This window comes from Aquila chrysaetos, chromosome 12 (assembly GCF_900496995.4).
Source record: "Aquila chrysaetos chrysaetos chromosome 12, bAquChr1.4, whole genome shotgun sequence".
NCBI lineage: Eukaryota > Metazoa > Chordata > Aves > Accipitriformes > Accipitridae > Aquila > Aquila chrysaetos.
Genome location: NC_044015.1, coordinates 33170876 through 33185517, shown reverse-complemented (window position 1 = coordinate 33185517; position 14642 = coordinate 33170876). Strand labels below are relative to the sequence as shown.

General features: G+C 54.5%; 1 protein-coding gene and 1 long non-coding RNA gene across 4 annotated transcripts; one reads left to right on the top strand and one right to left on the bottom strand.

The window, feature by feature from the left end:
- Nucleotides 1-2677: 2677 nt before the first annotated feature.
- PDZK1IP1 (PDZK1 interacting protein 1) lies at nt 2678-10236 on the top strand. Its single transcript, XM_030032660.2, has 4 exons — nt 2678-3112; nt 6923-7031; nt 8996-9094; nt 9638-10236. The coding sequence occupies exons 1-4, from the start codon at nt 3037-3039 to the stop codon at nt 9708-9710; spliced, it is 357 nt and encodes a 118-aa protein (XP_029888520.1). The 5' UTR covers nt 2678-3036; the 3' UTR covers nt 9711-10236.
- Nucleotides 3494-13698, bottom strand: LOC115349005. Of its 3 annotated transcripts, none has more exons than XR_005933684.1 (4): nt 12956-13698; nt 12677-12809; nt 4175-4923; nt 3494-3894 (listed from the first exon to the last, which is right to left on the bottom strand). It is a non-coding gene; the product is annotated as an uncharacterized LOC115349005 (long non-coding RNA). The 3 variants fall into 3 exon arrangements; XR_005933683.1 differs by having other exon boundaries at nt 3494-4664; nt 4767-4923; XR_005933682.1 differs by having other exon boundaries at nt 3494-4923.
- Nucleotides 13699-14642: the final 944 nt, after the last annotated feature.

Sequence of the window (14642 nt, the reverse complement as noted above, 5' to 3'; positions counted from 1 at the left end):
AGGGATGTTTTAGCTATTGCTGAGCAGCGCTTACACAGAGCCAAGGCCTTCTCTGCCTCTCACAAGACCCCACCAGCGAGTAGGCTGGGGGTGCACAAGAATTTGGGAGGGGACACAGCTGGGACAGCTGACCCCAACTGACCAAAGGGATATTCCAGACCATATGACGTCATGCTCAGCATTTAAAGGTAGGGGAAGAAGAAGGAAGGGGGGGATGTTCAGAGTGATGGCGTTTGTCTTCCCAAGTAACCGTTATGTGTGGTGGAGCCCTGCTTGCCTGGGGATGGCTGAACACCTGCCTGCCCATGGGAGGTGGTGAATTAATTCCTTGGTTTGCTTTGCTTGTGCATGTGGCTTTTGCTTTCCCTATTAAACTGTTCTTATCTCAACCCACGAGTTTTACTTTTTTTCCGATTCTCCTCCCCATCCCACTGGGAGGCGGGAGGAGCGAGCGAGAGGCTGCGTGGTGCTTAGTTGCTGGCTGGGGTTAAACCACAACAGAGAGAACTGAGCTGGCTCTGGCTCCACTTGGGTTTGACTAAATCCTGCCAAGGTGATTTGCCTTTCTGTGCCTCAGTTTCCCTCACTCATAAAATGGACCTGTAGGGCTTTGACTCACCACAGCTGGGTGATGCTGAAGGCTTAAATGAGAGAGACAGCAACATTTCCAGTGTGCTGCAGCAGAAACACATAGCTTGTCATCTCTGCAGGTCCCAAGCCATGGCCAGAATGACAAAAGGAGAAACCATATAGCAAATTATTTGCTGAAATTTTGGACTTTGCCCCTGCAAAAGGGCTGCTGCCATTACAGTGACTTGCTATTTTTCATTCCCCCAGGCCGATCCCAGGGATATGCAACCAAGCAGGGAGCTTGCGGCCACAAGAGCGCATACCTTCCTAATAGCTGCCTGGGGCTAAAGAAGATGCATTGGAGCACAGGGGAGCTTTGAGATAAGCAAACGAGCGATTCCCTGGCCTCATCAGCAAGCCCCAAACAATTCAATTTCCTTAAATTTCTGATAAATGTGGGAATGAGCAGTGGTAAAGTGTTATTTGCTCCTCAGGAGGGAGCCAACAGCAAGACCCCTGTCTGGAAGGCACAGCAGCCCTGCCTTCATCTCGGGGTCTGGTTTGTCATGTCCTGTCCCCTCTACACACTGTAGGATACGGGTGGATCCCTGAGACATCCCTATCTTTGGAAAATCAGCCCAGGGTCCCTGGAGCTGGGCTGGGCAGAGCCCTGGGGTGAGAAGACAACCCGGAGGACGTGTGGAGGAGGACCAGAAGAAACCCTGTGAGCAACCTGCCACAGCCCCAGGTGTGACTGGGGGGTGCATAGCAATAGCAGAGAAATGTCTCAGCCCTTGAATTTTCCAAGGGCAGCAGCAGGACTGGCTTCTCTAGGACTTCTGATCTGCTGATAAAGCCTCCTGCTCTAAACAGCTAGGTGTTTTGCTGGGCTTTTGCTAAGAGACAAGCAACAAGCAGGCAGCAAAGATCGCAAGATTTGCCTGCTTTCCTGGATAGATAACATGGAATCAAGTCATGGGGAACTCAAAGTTCACTCTCATTTTTATTTCTTCACAAGCTATTCCTTTTTTGCCATAACAGGATTAGATTGCTTTTATAGGGACTTATTATGGGCAGGTCCCTGTCGTGCCACTTCCTTGCTGGGTGCACTGGGAGAGTCCCTGCCCCACGGAGTTCGTAAGCAAAAACTAGCAGGGTTGGGAATGGGATTATCCCACGTTGCAGGTGGGCATTTGGCCATGGAAAGGAATCTGGGAGACAGCCGGGAACTGGCCTTCACTCTGGTAGAGCTCAAGCCAGCTCTGGCTTGTTTTCAGGATAAATGACGTTATTCTAGATCCAGGGCAAAGAGGAGGGCATTCCTGCACCGGTGGGTATGTATTCCTGAGGGTGCTGCACATTCCTGAGCGTGGGTCCCTTGTGGGTGCCTGCATGGGGACCCAGCACCCAGCCGGGGTCCCTGGGGGGGGACATCGCCAGACCCCGAGGCTGGGAGCTCAGGTGCTGCTGAGGGGGACGCTCAGCAGCCCTGCGGGGCTGGGCTTACAGAGATGCTACAACACACCATGAGAAGAGTGACGACGAAACCACTGGCTCACAATTTTAAAATTTCTTTCAGGAGTAGCTGGAGTTGTGCAGCTGTGAAGCCAAATAGCTTTTATTCTTCCTGCGGGGTGGGTTTGTCAGCCATCCAAACCCGGCATGGGCTGGGAAGCTGCTTAACTCGGGACTTACAACCTTCGCCATCCTGCAGCATCTGCTGCGGGTCTTTGGGTGTTTCTACCTCTTCTGGTGTCAAAGAAATTTTGGAAACAGCCCTGAAGGCTCAATAAAATGAATGCTGTGTTTGCTTTGTTTAACAGTCTCTCCATTAAACAAGGCATTGGAGGTGGAAGGCATCGAGTCTGGTTTATTAAATGGATGTTTTTAAGCCACAAATGTGTTTTGCTGGGTTGTTAATGACACTCGCTGAAAAGAAAAGAGCAAGGAAGCGAGTGGGGGCCATGCCGGGCAGCTCCCCGCATCCCCAGGACCTGGGGTCCCGCGGAGTGGGAATGGATGTGAGAGCTGGGGCATCGCTGGAGCCCCTGGCTCTCCCGCTGCAGGGAGGGGGGCTTGGGGGACACCCCGGTCCTGTGCAACCACGTTCCCCAAGCACCGCAGCCGTGCTGGGGAAGAGGTTGACCCATCTGGCCGTCGTTTCTTCCTCCTGGGCCGATGCGAATGTTTTGTGGCTGAGTCCCCTTCCACGCCCTAAAGGGACCGTCAGGTTCAAGTCACCGTGCCCCAAATTCCCCGCCAGCCGCCTCCGCGGGAGAAAGAAAGAGGCACCTCCTTCCACCCCTGCCCGCAGCCGGATTTGAATAACCAGGTGTGAGCATCAGCCTCCCTCGTTAATACGTTTGATAATTGACCAAGCCGCTCATTCCTGTGGGAGGGCGGCGTGCCCAAGCGCAGCTCGGCTGCTCCTCCGCTCCCCGAGAGCCCACGGCCCTGCCTGCCGCCATGCCTGCCCGCTGCCTCCTCCTCCTCCTCCTCCTGGGGCTGCTCCTGGCGTTGGAGCCTGCCTGCTGCCAGGAAGGTAAGTGCAGGCAGCTGCCTGACCTCCCGGGGAAACTGAGGCAGGGGGGAAGGCAGGAAGGTGCGCCGAGACAAGGGCAGGCGGGAGCTGCTCCGTGGGGTGGCTTTGGGGACAAGGGACAACCGCGGAAGAGCCTCTTGGGAAGAGAAAAAACATCCCAGATCCTGCCTGAGCTTATGTCCAGCTTCACATCGGCGGGCGATGGGGACGGGTGGGTGTCCGGTGGGTTGGGAGACTTTCTACCTGTTTTGCCGAAGGCTAAAACCGCCGTCCGAGGTTTATTTCTCCTGCTTACACAGAGATAAAGCAGCTCTGATTTACCTCTGGTAGGACTGTGCACCGAGATGAGTAATCTGTTTTCTTAAGGCTTTTTTTTTTTTCTCTGTCTTTCTTCCTTCTCGCTCTCGTCCCTGGGTAAGCGTCACTCCCCAAGCTCACAGGTTTTCCTGTTAATCTGTAATTTTGATCATTGCCGAGGTGAGGGAGCAAATATTTTCCTCTGCAAATTGCCCTCCCGTTCCCTTCCCGAAGACTGAATGGAGAAACTTCCTATGGCCAGGCATTATTTTTAGGAAATTTGTGGAAGGACTTGTCTAACGCTGGAAATAATGAGGAGTAATTAAAACTCATCTGATGCTGCCAAAGTCCTGGAAAATTCCCTCCCCTCTTCTCCTTCTGATGCCCCAGCCCTGACCGCTCTTCCTGTATTTGTTTACCAACTTGCTGAGGATTTAACAGTCTGGGGTCTCCACTGTCAGCAGGATTGAAAGTTTTGCTGTTGCCTGGAAAGAGAAAAAAAAAAAAAAGCCTTTAATGACAGTTCAGAGCCTGGTAGAGATTCCTCAGAGAGTGGAAAACACAGGGGCCAGCCAATGCTTTCCAAGCACTCAGGGAAAATGTATCAAAAAGCAGATCTGTGTCTTCAAACCAGCCGTTGAGCATGGAAATGGAGTTACAGCACGTGCAAGGGCTTATATTGGCCTCGGCACTTCCCTCGGTCTCATTTGTAGCTGCAGATGTACAGACACACGTCTGTCGACGTGCAGACCCCACGTTGCTTACTCTGGCTTAGAAGATCTTGCTCGGGAGGGAAAACCCCATCATTGCCGTGGGGCGAAACAGAGAAGACGTGGCAGAGCCCAAGGAACTGACTGTCCTGGGAGGGACATCCCCGGTAAAGCATTTTTCCAGGAACACAGTCCCATTTCCACAAGTGAGACTCATCCTTTTGGCCATCCCTCCTGGCAGGGCACCAAGGTGTGCTCCAGTGGAGCTCCAGCCAGGCGGTGCCCCCCAGGGCTGCCATCCACATTCTCACTCCCGGAGAAGATGCTATCAAGCTCTTGCTTCAGCCTGGGTCCCATGCCTCCTTTCTTATGCCCACGCAAGTTCCCCATGCCCACGGGGGTATTTCAGTCCGATGCGGAGGCATTAGCTGATTCCCCTGCCATCTTCGTCTCCCCTCGCAGCCAGGCTCTACGTGGTCTCTCAAAGCCAGAACTGCTTGGTTTTGGTTTGGTAGTTTTCCTTTTGGCTTTGGATGCTCTGAAATCTGGTGGAAACAGCTGTCTGAGTAAGGTTTGGTTTGCAAAACCAGACAGTACCTCCTGAGCATGGCTGCTCGGAAGATGTTTCCTACCACTTATCTTCTCACCTCCTTTGCTTGAAGATCACGAGATGCAAATTCGGCGATTTCAGTCATCGCTGACTTCATTCCTCGGTTGACCTTGAACTCCCTTAACCCCAGCAGAAGCCTCACCGAGGGCTGGACCCGACCATCCCCTCCTAGGCTTAGGCTGGAAACCCTGGCCCTGGCAGGAAAATAAACCACAACTAATAAATAATTGTGGCTGAGATAACAGCCAAGGGCAGAGCGAGGGAGGAAGCAAAACGGGCCAAAGCTCAGCCTGGAGGCAATAGGTGTGTTTGGGGCTGCACCCACGGGGGTGGTGGGCAGCAGGGGCAGGAGCATCTCCTGCCCATCAGGTGGGGCAGGAGGGGACCAAGCTCTGCTTTTCCTCGCTGCCACTGCCCCCCTGGTACCCCAACCAGCAGTCTGCTGATATGATGGGATTTCAGCCCAAACATGCTGATACAAGAGGGAATTTCTGCCTGAATTCCTCCCGCTTGAGTATTGGCCCCGGGACCTTGCAATAAACATGGCAAGTGTCTCTGCGGGGAGGTGGGGGGGGGCTGAAGGCCGGTGTTCAGGGCTGCTCTCCCGGCCGCTCGCCCGGGGGTGCCACCGCTTTCCGGACTGGCACAGACAGTGAATCAGTCGGCCAGGCTGATTTCGCTTCCAAGAGGAAAAAAGAGCTTTGTTTTGGTTCTTGGTTTTTTTTTTTTTTTTTGTTTGGTTTGGTTTTTTTTTTTTAAATAAAAGCCTCTTGCAGTAAGGATTCAAGGAGCTGGAAGCCTTAACAAAGGACAGTCCCCCTCCCCAAAACCAGAGGAAGGAGATGAGGACTGTCAGCAGGCGCAGAGCCGGCATGGAGCTGGCTGTGGATGAGGAGTTCGCACACGTGGAACGTACAGCCCACCTTTATTGCCGCTAGTAAAGATTATTTGCTGTTTATAGCAGAGATTTGTCTCCCATGAGACAGATGAAGTGTTCAGCTAGCATAAAGCTCCCCATTCAGATTGAAGTACCAATGCACTCATCCTGGGGCAGCTCCGCTTTGTGGGTGCCAGTGGCAGGGACTGGGTCCGAGGTTGATGCTGGGGCTGGCGGGGAGCATCCTCCACCTGCCCCATCTGCCCACGCAGAGGGACCTCGCCTATGTGCAAGGGTTGGTGTTTCGATGAGCAGAAAGACTAAAAGCCATGCCTGAATAAAGTAGTAATTAAATCCTGAAGGGATGTGTCCGCATGGACAAGGTCTCCTTTCGGTGCTGATGTGAATGCTGATTTCAGGACAACACTTAAGGATGGGGTTGAATACATCTGAGTACTCTGTTGCCCAAAAGCCGTTGGGAGGCGAGGAACAGCCGCCCCAGCAAGGACTGGGACAAGGTTTCCTCTTCTCATCACCATGCTCTTGAGATCCTCCCTTATCCAGGAATATCTCACAGCCTTCCCGCCCGTGGCTGCATCACCACTTGAGCCCAGCTAGAGAAAAATGAATCTGTGAAGCCATCCATCCCACCCTGGGGGAGCCAGGGATGCCGTGGTCAGCTCCCAATCACCCACCACCACCTCCCGCCAGCCCTGCCTGGGCTTTGCAATGGAGGCTGTTGCTCTGAATGCTTCAGCCTTCAATTTCCCATCATAAATCATCTTGCTGCTCTGGAAACTTGTTGAACAGTAGATTTTACTGAAATCCATGCCGGCAACTGTTTGCTGTGAGAATGACACTGTCCCTGTTGTGGGATCCTTATTTTACCGGGCAGTATTTGGAATATAATGTGGGAACAATGTGTGTGGCATCTGGGGATGGAGAATAAACAGTTTGCTGAAGACCCTCCACCTTCTTTCCCCTGCCACTTTGGGCAAACATCCTCCCTCCCTTTGTCCCCCCACCCCAGAGTCATCTGTGCCCCACTGCATACATTATATATATGTATATATGGGGTCCCGAAGCTGCAAGGCACCATGCTCCACATGCAAATGCCAGCACAACTGCTGTTCTTTGCACTTTATTTCATTGCTATTGCCCAGGTCAGCCAGCCTGGATTAACAGCAACATGCTTTGCTCGACTTTGCAGGATGGAGCTTTTGGCTGGACGTTGCTGAAGCTGGATGGGAGAAGCTTGGCGAAGCGGATAAAGCCTGAGGATGTACTTCTAACATGTGTCCTCTTTTTTTCTGCAGCCCGGGGCAGTCTCCAGCCATGGTCGCAGGGTGTCATCGCAGTGGTTGTGTTTCTAGTCCTGGTGGCCATCGCTTTCGTGGTCAATAGGTTCTGGTGTAAGGAGAAAGTGTAAGTGTGGGAGCCCTGGGGGGTGCTTTGGGTTGGGCTTAGCTGCCTCTGCATGGGTCACTTCCAGCCGCCTCTGTCCCCGTGCCAGGGCTGGGAACACCGTGATCACTACTCCAGGAGCCAGGCGGGGAGAGCAAAGACTCCCTGTCCTGGTCTCCGCTCCCTGTTACTTATTGCCAGATGCGAGCATGCACCGTCCATCCCTGCTGCTCCCAGCACAGGGGCACCCCCAAGCAGAGCACTCCGACGATGCTGTGAGGAAGAGCTGTGCTGGGGATGGGAGAGCTGCAGCATCATGGCTGGTTTATGTGGGCACTTGTCTCAAGGGGCTGACCTCAGCCTAGTTTCCTACAGATTTGGGGGTGCAGTTCCCGGGTGCATTATATCTATGGGAAAACAAGCCCAAAACAGCTTAATTTGCAAAGCAGACCGAGCCAAGTCAGCAGAAGGCACCGGGAAGAGCTGGGAGAAGAGGAGGTAGCTGAGCCATGGCAGCACTCTCTGCCCGGAGCCCATGGCACAGGCGACCAAGGTGGCCTTAACCATCAGAAAAAAGCTCTGTGCGACCAGTTACCTCTTGCCCGCTGCTGGCTGAGCAAAGCCACAGGCTGTTGCTCCTGCTCAGGCTAACTGGTTAAGCTGCAGCAATATGATCTTGAACCTGAGCTCAAAGTTAACAGGGGATGAAGAGCAAAAGTGCCCTATAGCCCAGTTCCCAGTTCCTCTGCACTGGTGCTTTGCACCCAAAGTTGCTGGAGTCTTTTTGTATCCGCACATCCCTGCAGCCTCTTCAGGCTGAGGAGGTGGCGACTTGGGGTGTACCCCAAAGTTCAACAGGTCGGCTTCTGCCCCAGATGCATTTAAAGGGGGCCCTTTGGGATGCATTCAGGGCCAATGCACAATGCAATGTGTATACATATATGTGTTTATATGGCCTGATTTGCAACTGTAGTCTTTGTTTCCCAAAGAGGAACCTTTGTCCTCAAGCTGGAGGAGCCCCCAGCCCATGGAGCGGGAGGCAGGGATGGTGTTTTCCGCCTCTGCCCGTGCCCGGCTGCCTCTTCCCAGCCCAGAGGCAGAGGATGTTGAGAAGGGCTTGAGGCGGAGGATGGCGGCTTGTTTTAATTAATCTGGCCTCTCTTCAGAAGAGCGGGCAGCGAGGCTCAGCAGCCTGGCGCACTGCCAGCTCTGCGCTGTCACTGTGACAGCAGCTATCAGCTCAAACCGTTGCCTGTTTATGCCAGTCTGTTCCTCGGAAAAACCTCTGAAATTGCCCTTGGGTGAACGCTGGAGGAGGCAGGGATGTGCATGAAGGGTGGACCTGCACCCACCCTCTGCAGCTAAACCCCCCCCCAGCGCCATTTGGGTCATGGGCTTGCTCCAGAGCCGTGCTTTTAGGCTCTGGCTAGGTCAAACACCTGGTCCCTGCCCCGTAGTTCCTTCTGCGAGTGATCCAGACTTGCATCTGAGAGAAAGCAGCTCAACTTTGCACATGCGGACGTGCACATGAGCACCCATCCTGCCCCAGTGCTGTGGCACTGGCAGAGCCTCCACGACATTTCTCTTGGTGTCAGTTGGGACCCATAGGGGACTATTTTGCAACAGATTACCTAGAAGGAGACTGGAAAAACCAGTTAACAGGAGGAAACAATCCCATGTATTGACAAATGAGTCTTGCTGACTGCCAGCCGGTCACTGGGAGTACCAGCTCCAGAGACAGGGGCTGGCACTGGGTGTCCAGGCACGGTCCCTGCAAACCTGCCACAAGGGTGTCTCCCCTCGCTTATGTCCTGCTGGGAAGGAGGCTGAGCTGGCTGTCCAAGGCCAGGATCACACAGCCAGGTCCCTTATTGCCTCTGTAGTGTCGGAGCAGTCCCTTCCTCTCTGCCATCACCATTGCGAGCTACTCCCCGGCATGACCCCTCCATTGCTCTGTCTCAGCTCCTCTCTTCTCCCCCTTCCAGGGAAAATGTCGAGACAGCGGTGAGCGTCGAGGACAAGCAGGAGGCTGTCATGTCCAACGGCCACGAAGGGAGATACCTAACCGCTGCAGCTGACTTCAGGTGAAGGACTTGCTCAGACCACCTTCCCATGGCTCCCAGGCTCTGTTCCGTTCCCCTGGGGACAGCTCAGACATGCAGAGCCATGGTTTCTCCTACTCGGGGTCTCACATGTCCCATGCACCTGGTGTGTGGTCTTTTAGTCTCCACAGGGCTAAGGAGAAGGCAATGAGGGAGTATCCCCTCCTCCCCAGTCTCTCCCCATCCCTGCAGTTGAGCCCCGTGGTCCATCCACCACCTTGCAACCTGCTACACCACATTTTTCTTACACTACATCACACCTTCCAAACAGAGGAACCCACCCGAAGTGGCCATAGGTCACCACGCAGATGTTGACTGTCAAAACAGCCCTCGCTAGAAATCAGAGCAATTCCCACCCAGCTCTTGGCTCTCCTCCTGGCAGAGGGACCCCTCCTGCCCTCCCCACCTCACCCCTCACTCAATGCACAGCCAGCACCAGCAAAGCTCAGGGCCCCAGTGGTGGCTTTGGGGTGGCTGGTCTCGCTGGGGGTGAGCTCACAGCTGTGCTTCTCCCTCCCGACGCAGGTCCAAAGAGAGCCAGCACACCTATGAGAACGTCCTGGAGCTCGAGGAGAGGGTGATCACCACCGCCATGTAGCAGGCGCTCCGGCCGGCCGACCTCCTTCCTCTTCTCACTTTGCTTCCCGTTGTCGCGATGGGCATTTTTGCAGGGACCCTCTGCACCGGCATCCCTGGTGTGCAGCGGCTCCCCGACCTCTCCACGGCACCACCACCTCCTGATCTTTTCCCTTCCCACCTGCGGGACGTGCTCTTCTGCCTCGGGGGCTGGTGTCCACGCTGGCATCGGTCCCCGGGAGATGTCTGGAGGTGCCACCTCTCCTGCCTGGCGGTCACCCCACCTGGTTGGCAAGGCTGACGTCCCCAGTCCCAGGGGGGTGCTGACCTGCTCCAGACTTGGAGGGGTCCCCGCTGGGTGCCTAGGACCTCCCCACACCCCCAGCCACTCTCGGGGGAGCTGCTGATGAAAAACCCGCTCTCTTCTCCCCGTTTTACCCTCCCTTTTACGACCTACACCATGCATTTTAATGTTAGAACAAACCTCCTCCCCTGTATATATCTTCCCTGTGAGCAGTAAAGAGAATTGTTGCCCCTATGACAGCAAAGAGGGTCGTTTTGCTAATCACCCAAAGGACTTTCTGGCATCTCGCAGCACTCCCAGCCTTGGGGCAGTTCGGGAAGGGAAGGACACCGGGGAAGGTGGCGTGGGGGTGGGAAGGGTGCTTAGACAGAGGTCAGCACCCCCATCTCCCCCGTGATCCCTCCTGGGTAGGTTCCATCTCTTATTTCCTCACTTGGATGAAGCCAAGAGTGCTTTTGTGTGTGTCTCTGTGTCAAGAGGGGAGAGGAAAAGGTGGAGCATTTTTTTTTGCTCAGCATTTGGGCTGCCCAAGAGCCACAAAGGACCTTACGGGGAGGTGAGCATTGTTTACCAGATGGGGAAACTGAGGCACGGCACCAACCCAGCGCTTCCCAGCACTGGTTAACAGGTGAAAGGCAGTGCTCCCTGAATCCCACTGGCCACAGGGCGCAGACCCACAGCCAACTGTGGACCATTCCCAGGGCTGGAGGCTGCAGAAGGCAATCACCTACTGGTGTCGCCAGGCTGTGGCTGGGTGCTGCTCCGGGGCAGTGCTGGCTCTCCTTGGGGCAGCTGGCCGTGGTGCAACTTGTTCCTGCCAGGCTGTTCATTAACCAGGCTCCGTTTTTTGCTGTGGCAAGGACAGCGCTGGGGCCACCATGGGAGCAAGGAGCGCTCCCAAGCCATGGCGTTTACAGATTGAAATGAGAGACCTGTAACGCCGTGGCATTCCCTGGGACATCAGTTGCCCAAGCGGTGTGCAGGGTTGTCCCCTTGACCAGAGAGGAAAGGGTTAAGGGGCTCTGCAATCAAAGGCAGCCCAGGGGCTGCAAGTGGAGCAGGACTGGAAGGGATGGGATGGGGGTTTATAAGAGGGGCATTTTTAGCAGTCCCTGGGTTAGGAGGGAGCAGGGTGGTTTGGGGTCTCCGCTGTGCTTGGGGTGGTGCAAATGCAAGGGGGAGGAGGTGGCAGGAGGAGATCAGGTGCCTGAGCCACCTCTTGCTCTCGCTTTCTGCTGAGCATCGAGGCAAGGGGAAATGTTAGACTTGCTGTGCAACAGCAGCTGTGAAGGGTTTGGATCTGGGAGGTGCCCTGGCCTCTGCTCAGGAGGTGCTTTGGAGGCTCATTTGCAGGCAGCGGTGCCAGAACGGGGCAGAGGGGCGTTGGGGCTGGAGGTACCTCTTTGCCTCTCACTAGCAGAGCTCCTGCTCTGTGTGTTTCAACCCTGAACGGGCTTTCCTGCTGCAAGGGCTGTTCCCTGCTCCTCTGCGCTTGCCAGTGACCTTAAAAGCCCCAAGCCTGTCCTGGAGGAGGTGCTGCCCAGCACGGTGCAGGCAGCAGGCTTCTTCCCAAGGCAGGGGCTTGCAAAACACCCTGTTTTCCTACAGCACCAAAACCTGATGCTATTCCCCGAAGATATGACAGTCCTGGTGGGGAGCTCAGCCCAAAACGGGCCACTTCCCACCGCTGGGAACTCTCTGGGATAGAGTAGGGAGCTGGAGCCGGACCCTGGTACCACCATTTGCCATGAGCCACCCTCTCACTTCCCACAGGTGAAGCTGTTGATGTCTCTAGTGGGTGGTGACACAAAAATCTGGGCACAGGAGCCTTCCCGTAACAGACCCACCCTGAAAGGCAACTCTCAGAAAAGCCTCATGTAGGCAAGTATTTCAAAAATTCCCTCAAGACTCGGCATTGAGAAATCATGGCTCCAGTTGAGGAAATTGCATGGGGTAGAAGAAAACAGGCAGAAGGGTTAGAGGGGTCAAGCCCTCGGGTTCAGAGGCACGACGGCTGCCGTCCCCAGCATCACGTCAGAGCTGGTCCCTTCTACCACCTTCCCTTGGGCAGCTGGAGGCTGAGCCAGCCCCAGGCTGGGACCTGGACCTCCCCACTGGTGCCCCTGATGGATGCTGCTCCCCTGACTTTTCTCTTGCAGGTGCCAAACGTCACGCCGGTTTGGAAAAAACAAGCTCCCCGGAGTTCAGCGGTAATGCTTTGCTCAGCAGGGTTTAAGGAGGATTAGTCATTGCATGTTCCCGCCGCATCAGCACTTGGGCTGGGGGTGTGGCGAGAGGAGGGGAACCCATTAATTTTTACCTCTCGGTTGCAAAAGGAGTTAGAAACGGCATCCTTATAATGAGTAACAGCGGGAGTTTATTCCCTGCCCTGTGCACACCCTGAATATGTGACGAATGCCCGAGTCATTCCCCTGGCAGTGCCTGGATGCGGGTTTGGAGTGGAGGTGTGCTGGGGGATCAGTGGGTCCCTTTCCCCACGGATCCCTCCTGCAGTCCTAGGTCCAAGCAAGCAGAGGGATGGGGCTTTACCGCTGCCCATTTTGGGCTAGCCCGGGAACCTTGATGCTTGGCCTTATCCCAGCCAGTGCCCCTTCAGAGTTCACTTTCCTGGGGAAAACATCTTTTGCAAGAGCCACTGTGTTACCTCGTCAGTGGGACCTCACCTCCGCACAGTCTGTGATGCCGTCCTGCCTCAGTTTCCCTTGTCCGTCAAGCACGACCCAAGGCTGGCTGTGTGAAGCAGGCTGCCTTCCCGCGAGCCGTGCAGCTGGCTCATGGCTGCTTCTCGGTGTGATCCTAAAAAGAACAAAAGGAAGCGAGCATAAATGAAATTTATTGTTGGAAAATCTTAATTAGATTTTAAGCCCCAAAGGGAGAAAAGTGAGGTATTATCTGACACAGCTAATGAGTGTTAAGGGTCCATTGTTATATTTCTTGTTTACCTTTCTGTTCTGGCTGATACGGCCCGGATCCTCGCCTGTACTGCCATAATTAGGATATCTCATCTCTCGCTGATAGGGTCGGGGATGCTTTTTAAAGCACAATGCTGTCTCATCCCTCCCCGGCAGGATGAGCGTGATCGGGAAGGCAACTTCTGGCATCCCGATGCTTGCACCCGCTGCGCTGACCCTGTGAGCTGGGGGATGCCCTCCAGAGCCAGGGCTGTACCTGATAGCCCCCAGGTGATGGGCACCTCCGACAGCCTCGGTGACCCCTCTGAAGGGCCCTGAGCCAACTTGCCTGGGACCCAAATCCTCCCCAGCACCTCTCTCCATGCAGCGCAGGGGGTGACCGTGTCCTCCACAAGTCACCCGATGTCCACCGGTGAAGGGGAAGGACACCCGTGGGTACCCCATCCTACCCCCCACTCTGTAATGCCAGTATCTCTGAAGCTTGGGCTTCAGGAAGACGTTCAGGGTTGGGACCTGCTGTGGACAGGATAGTCTCCTTTTGGGCAGAAGATATTCAGGGTGGTCTTTTTGCATTACCACCTCGTTACAAGATGTATCACAGCTTTCCCTTATGGCCTAGGAGGGTGCAGCTCATCTCTTGGACCTCCAGATAACAGGGTGCCTTTACTCTGATGCCTCCCTGATGTCTCCCGAGGCTCTTTAGCCATGGAGGTTTAAGATGTTTCTGTTCCAGCTGTGACCACAACCCTGGAGCAGCTTGGGCAGGTAGACACCTTCCGTATAAATTTTTCCAAGGTAGTTTAATTAAAGACTTGCTGTATGAAGGTAAACTGCTGCTGGAAGGACCACCAGCTCCAGCCCTGGGCCCGAGCAATGTAGCCTGCGGTTTATGTCCTGGCATTGGGCACCTTGACACCCAAGCGATGTGATTTGGATCTCCAGAAGCAAAAAGGGAGCCTGTCCCACCGTTGTGGTCCTTTGAGCCAGGGAAGGAGCCCAGCTACCCAGGTGGGAGCCGGGAGGGCAGCATGTAGGGGTGGCTGTGTGTGGGCAAGGGGGCTGCAAAGTTTTTGGTCTCGATTCAAGCCACTGAAAGCCAGAAGTAAAATACCATCCATTGTTGGTTTATACACCCGTAGTAGCCAAACAAACATCCCCGGAGCCTGTCCTTATCGCTTTATTACACCTGCTAGAGTGAATAGATTAAAGAGGATGGGGGAGGGGGGAGAAAGCAGAAGAATCCAGCAGAAAAACTGGGTTTTGGGATTGTTAATTATTCTCTGGGGTCTCTAATCTTTAACTGGCAAACAGCATCACTAACTGTCTTAAAGCCCCTCCTGGAACATCCTGATAATAAGCCATCTGCATGAAGGCACCCCGTTATCTGCCCTCCTCCAGCCGCCTGTGACATGGCTGGAGTGGGAGATAATGAATGTGTGGTGTGTAATAACGACACGTCATTCATGATTATCGGCCTGATACCCAACCTTTTAGCTCCATTGTTTGTGCTTCAAAAAAAGAAGAAAAAAATAAAAGGAAGAAGAGAAAATAAAAAGGAGGAGGGAAGGAAGAAAAAGGGGAATTTTTGGTGCTATGGGCTGTCCCGGGGTCCCCAAAGTGTCTCCTTGCCAAAGGGGCTGGCTCTCGTAGCATCTCCCAGAGGGTTTGGTGGTACCCTGCAAGGACTCGCCAGTGGATTGGTGGCTGTTGTAGCCAT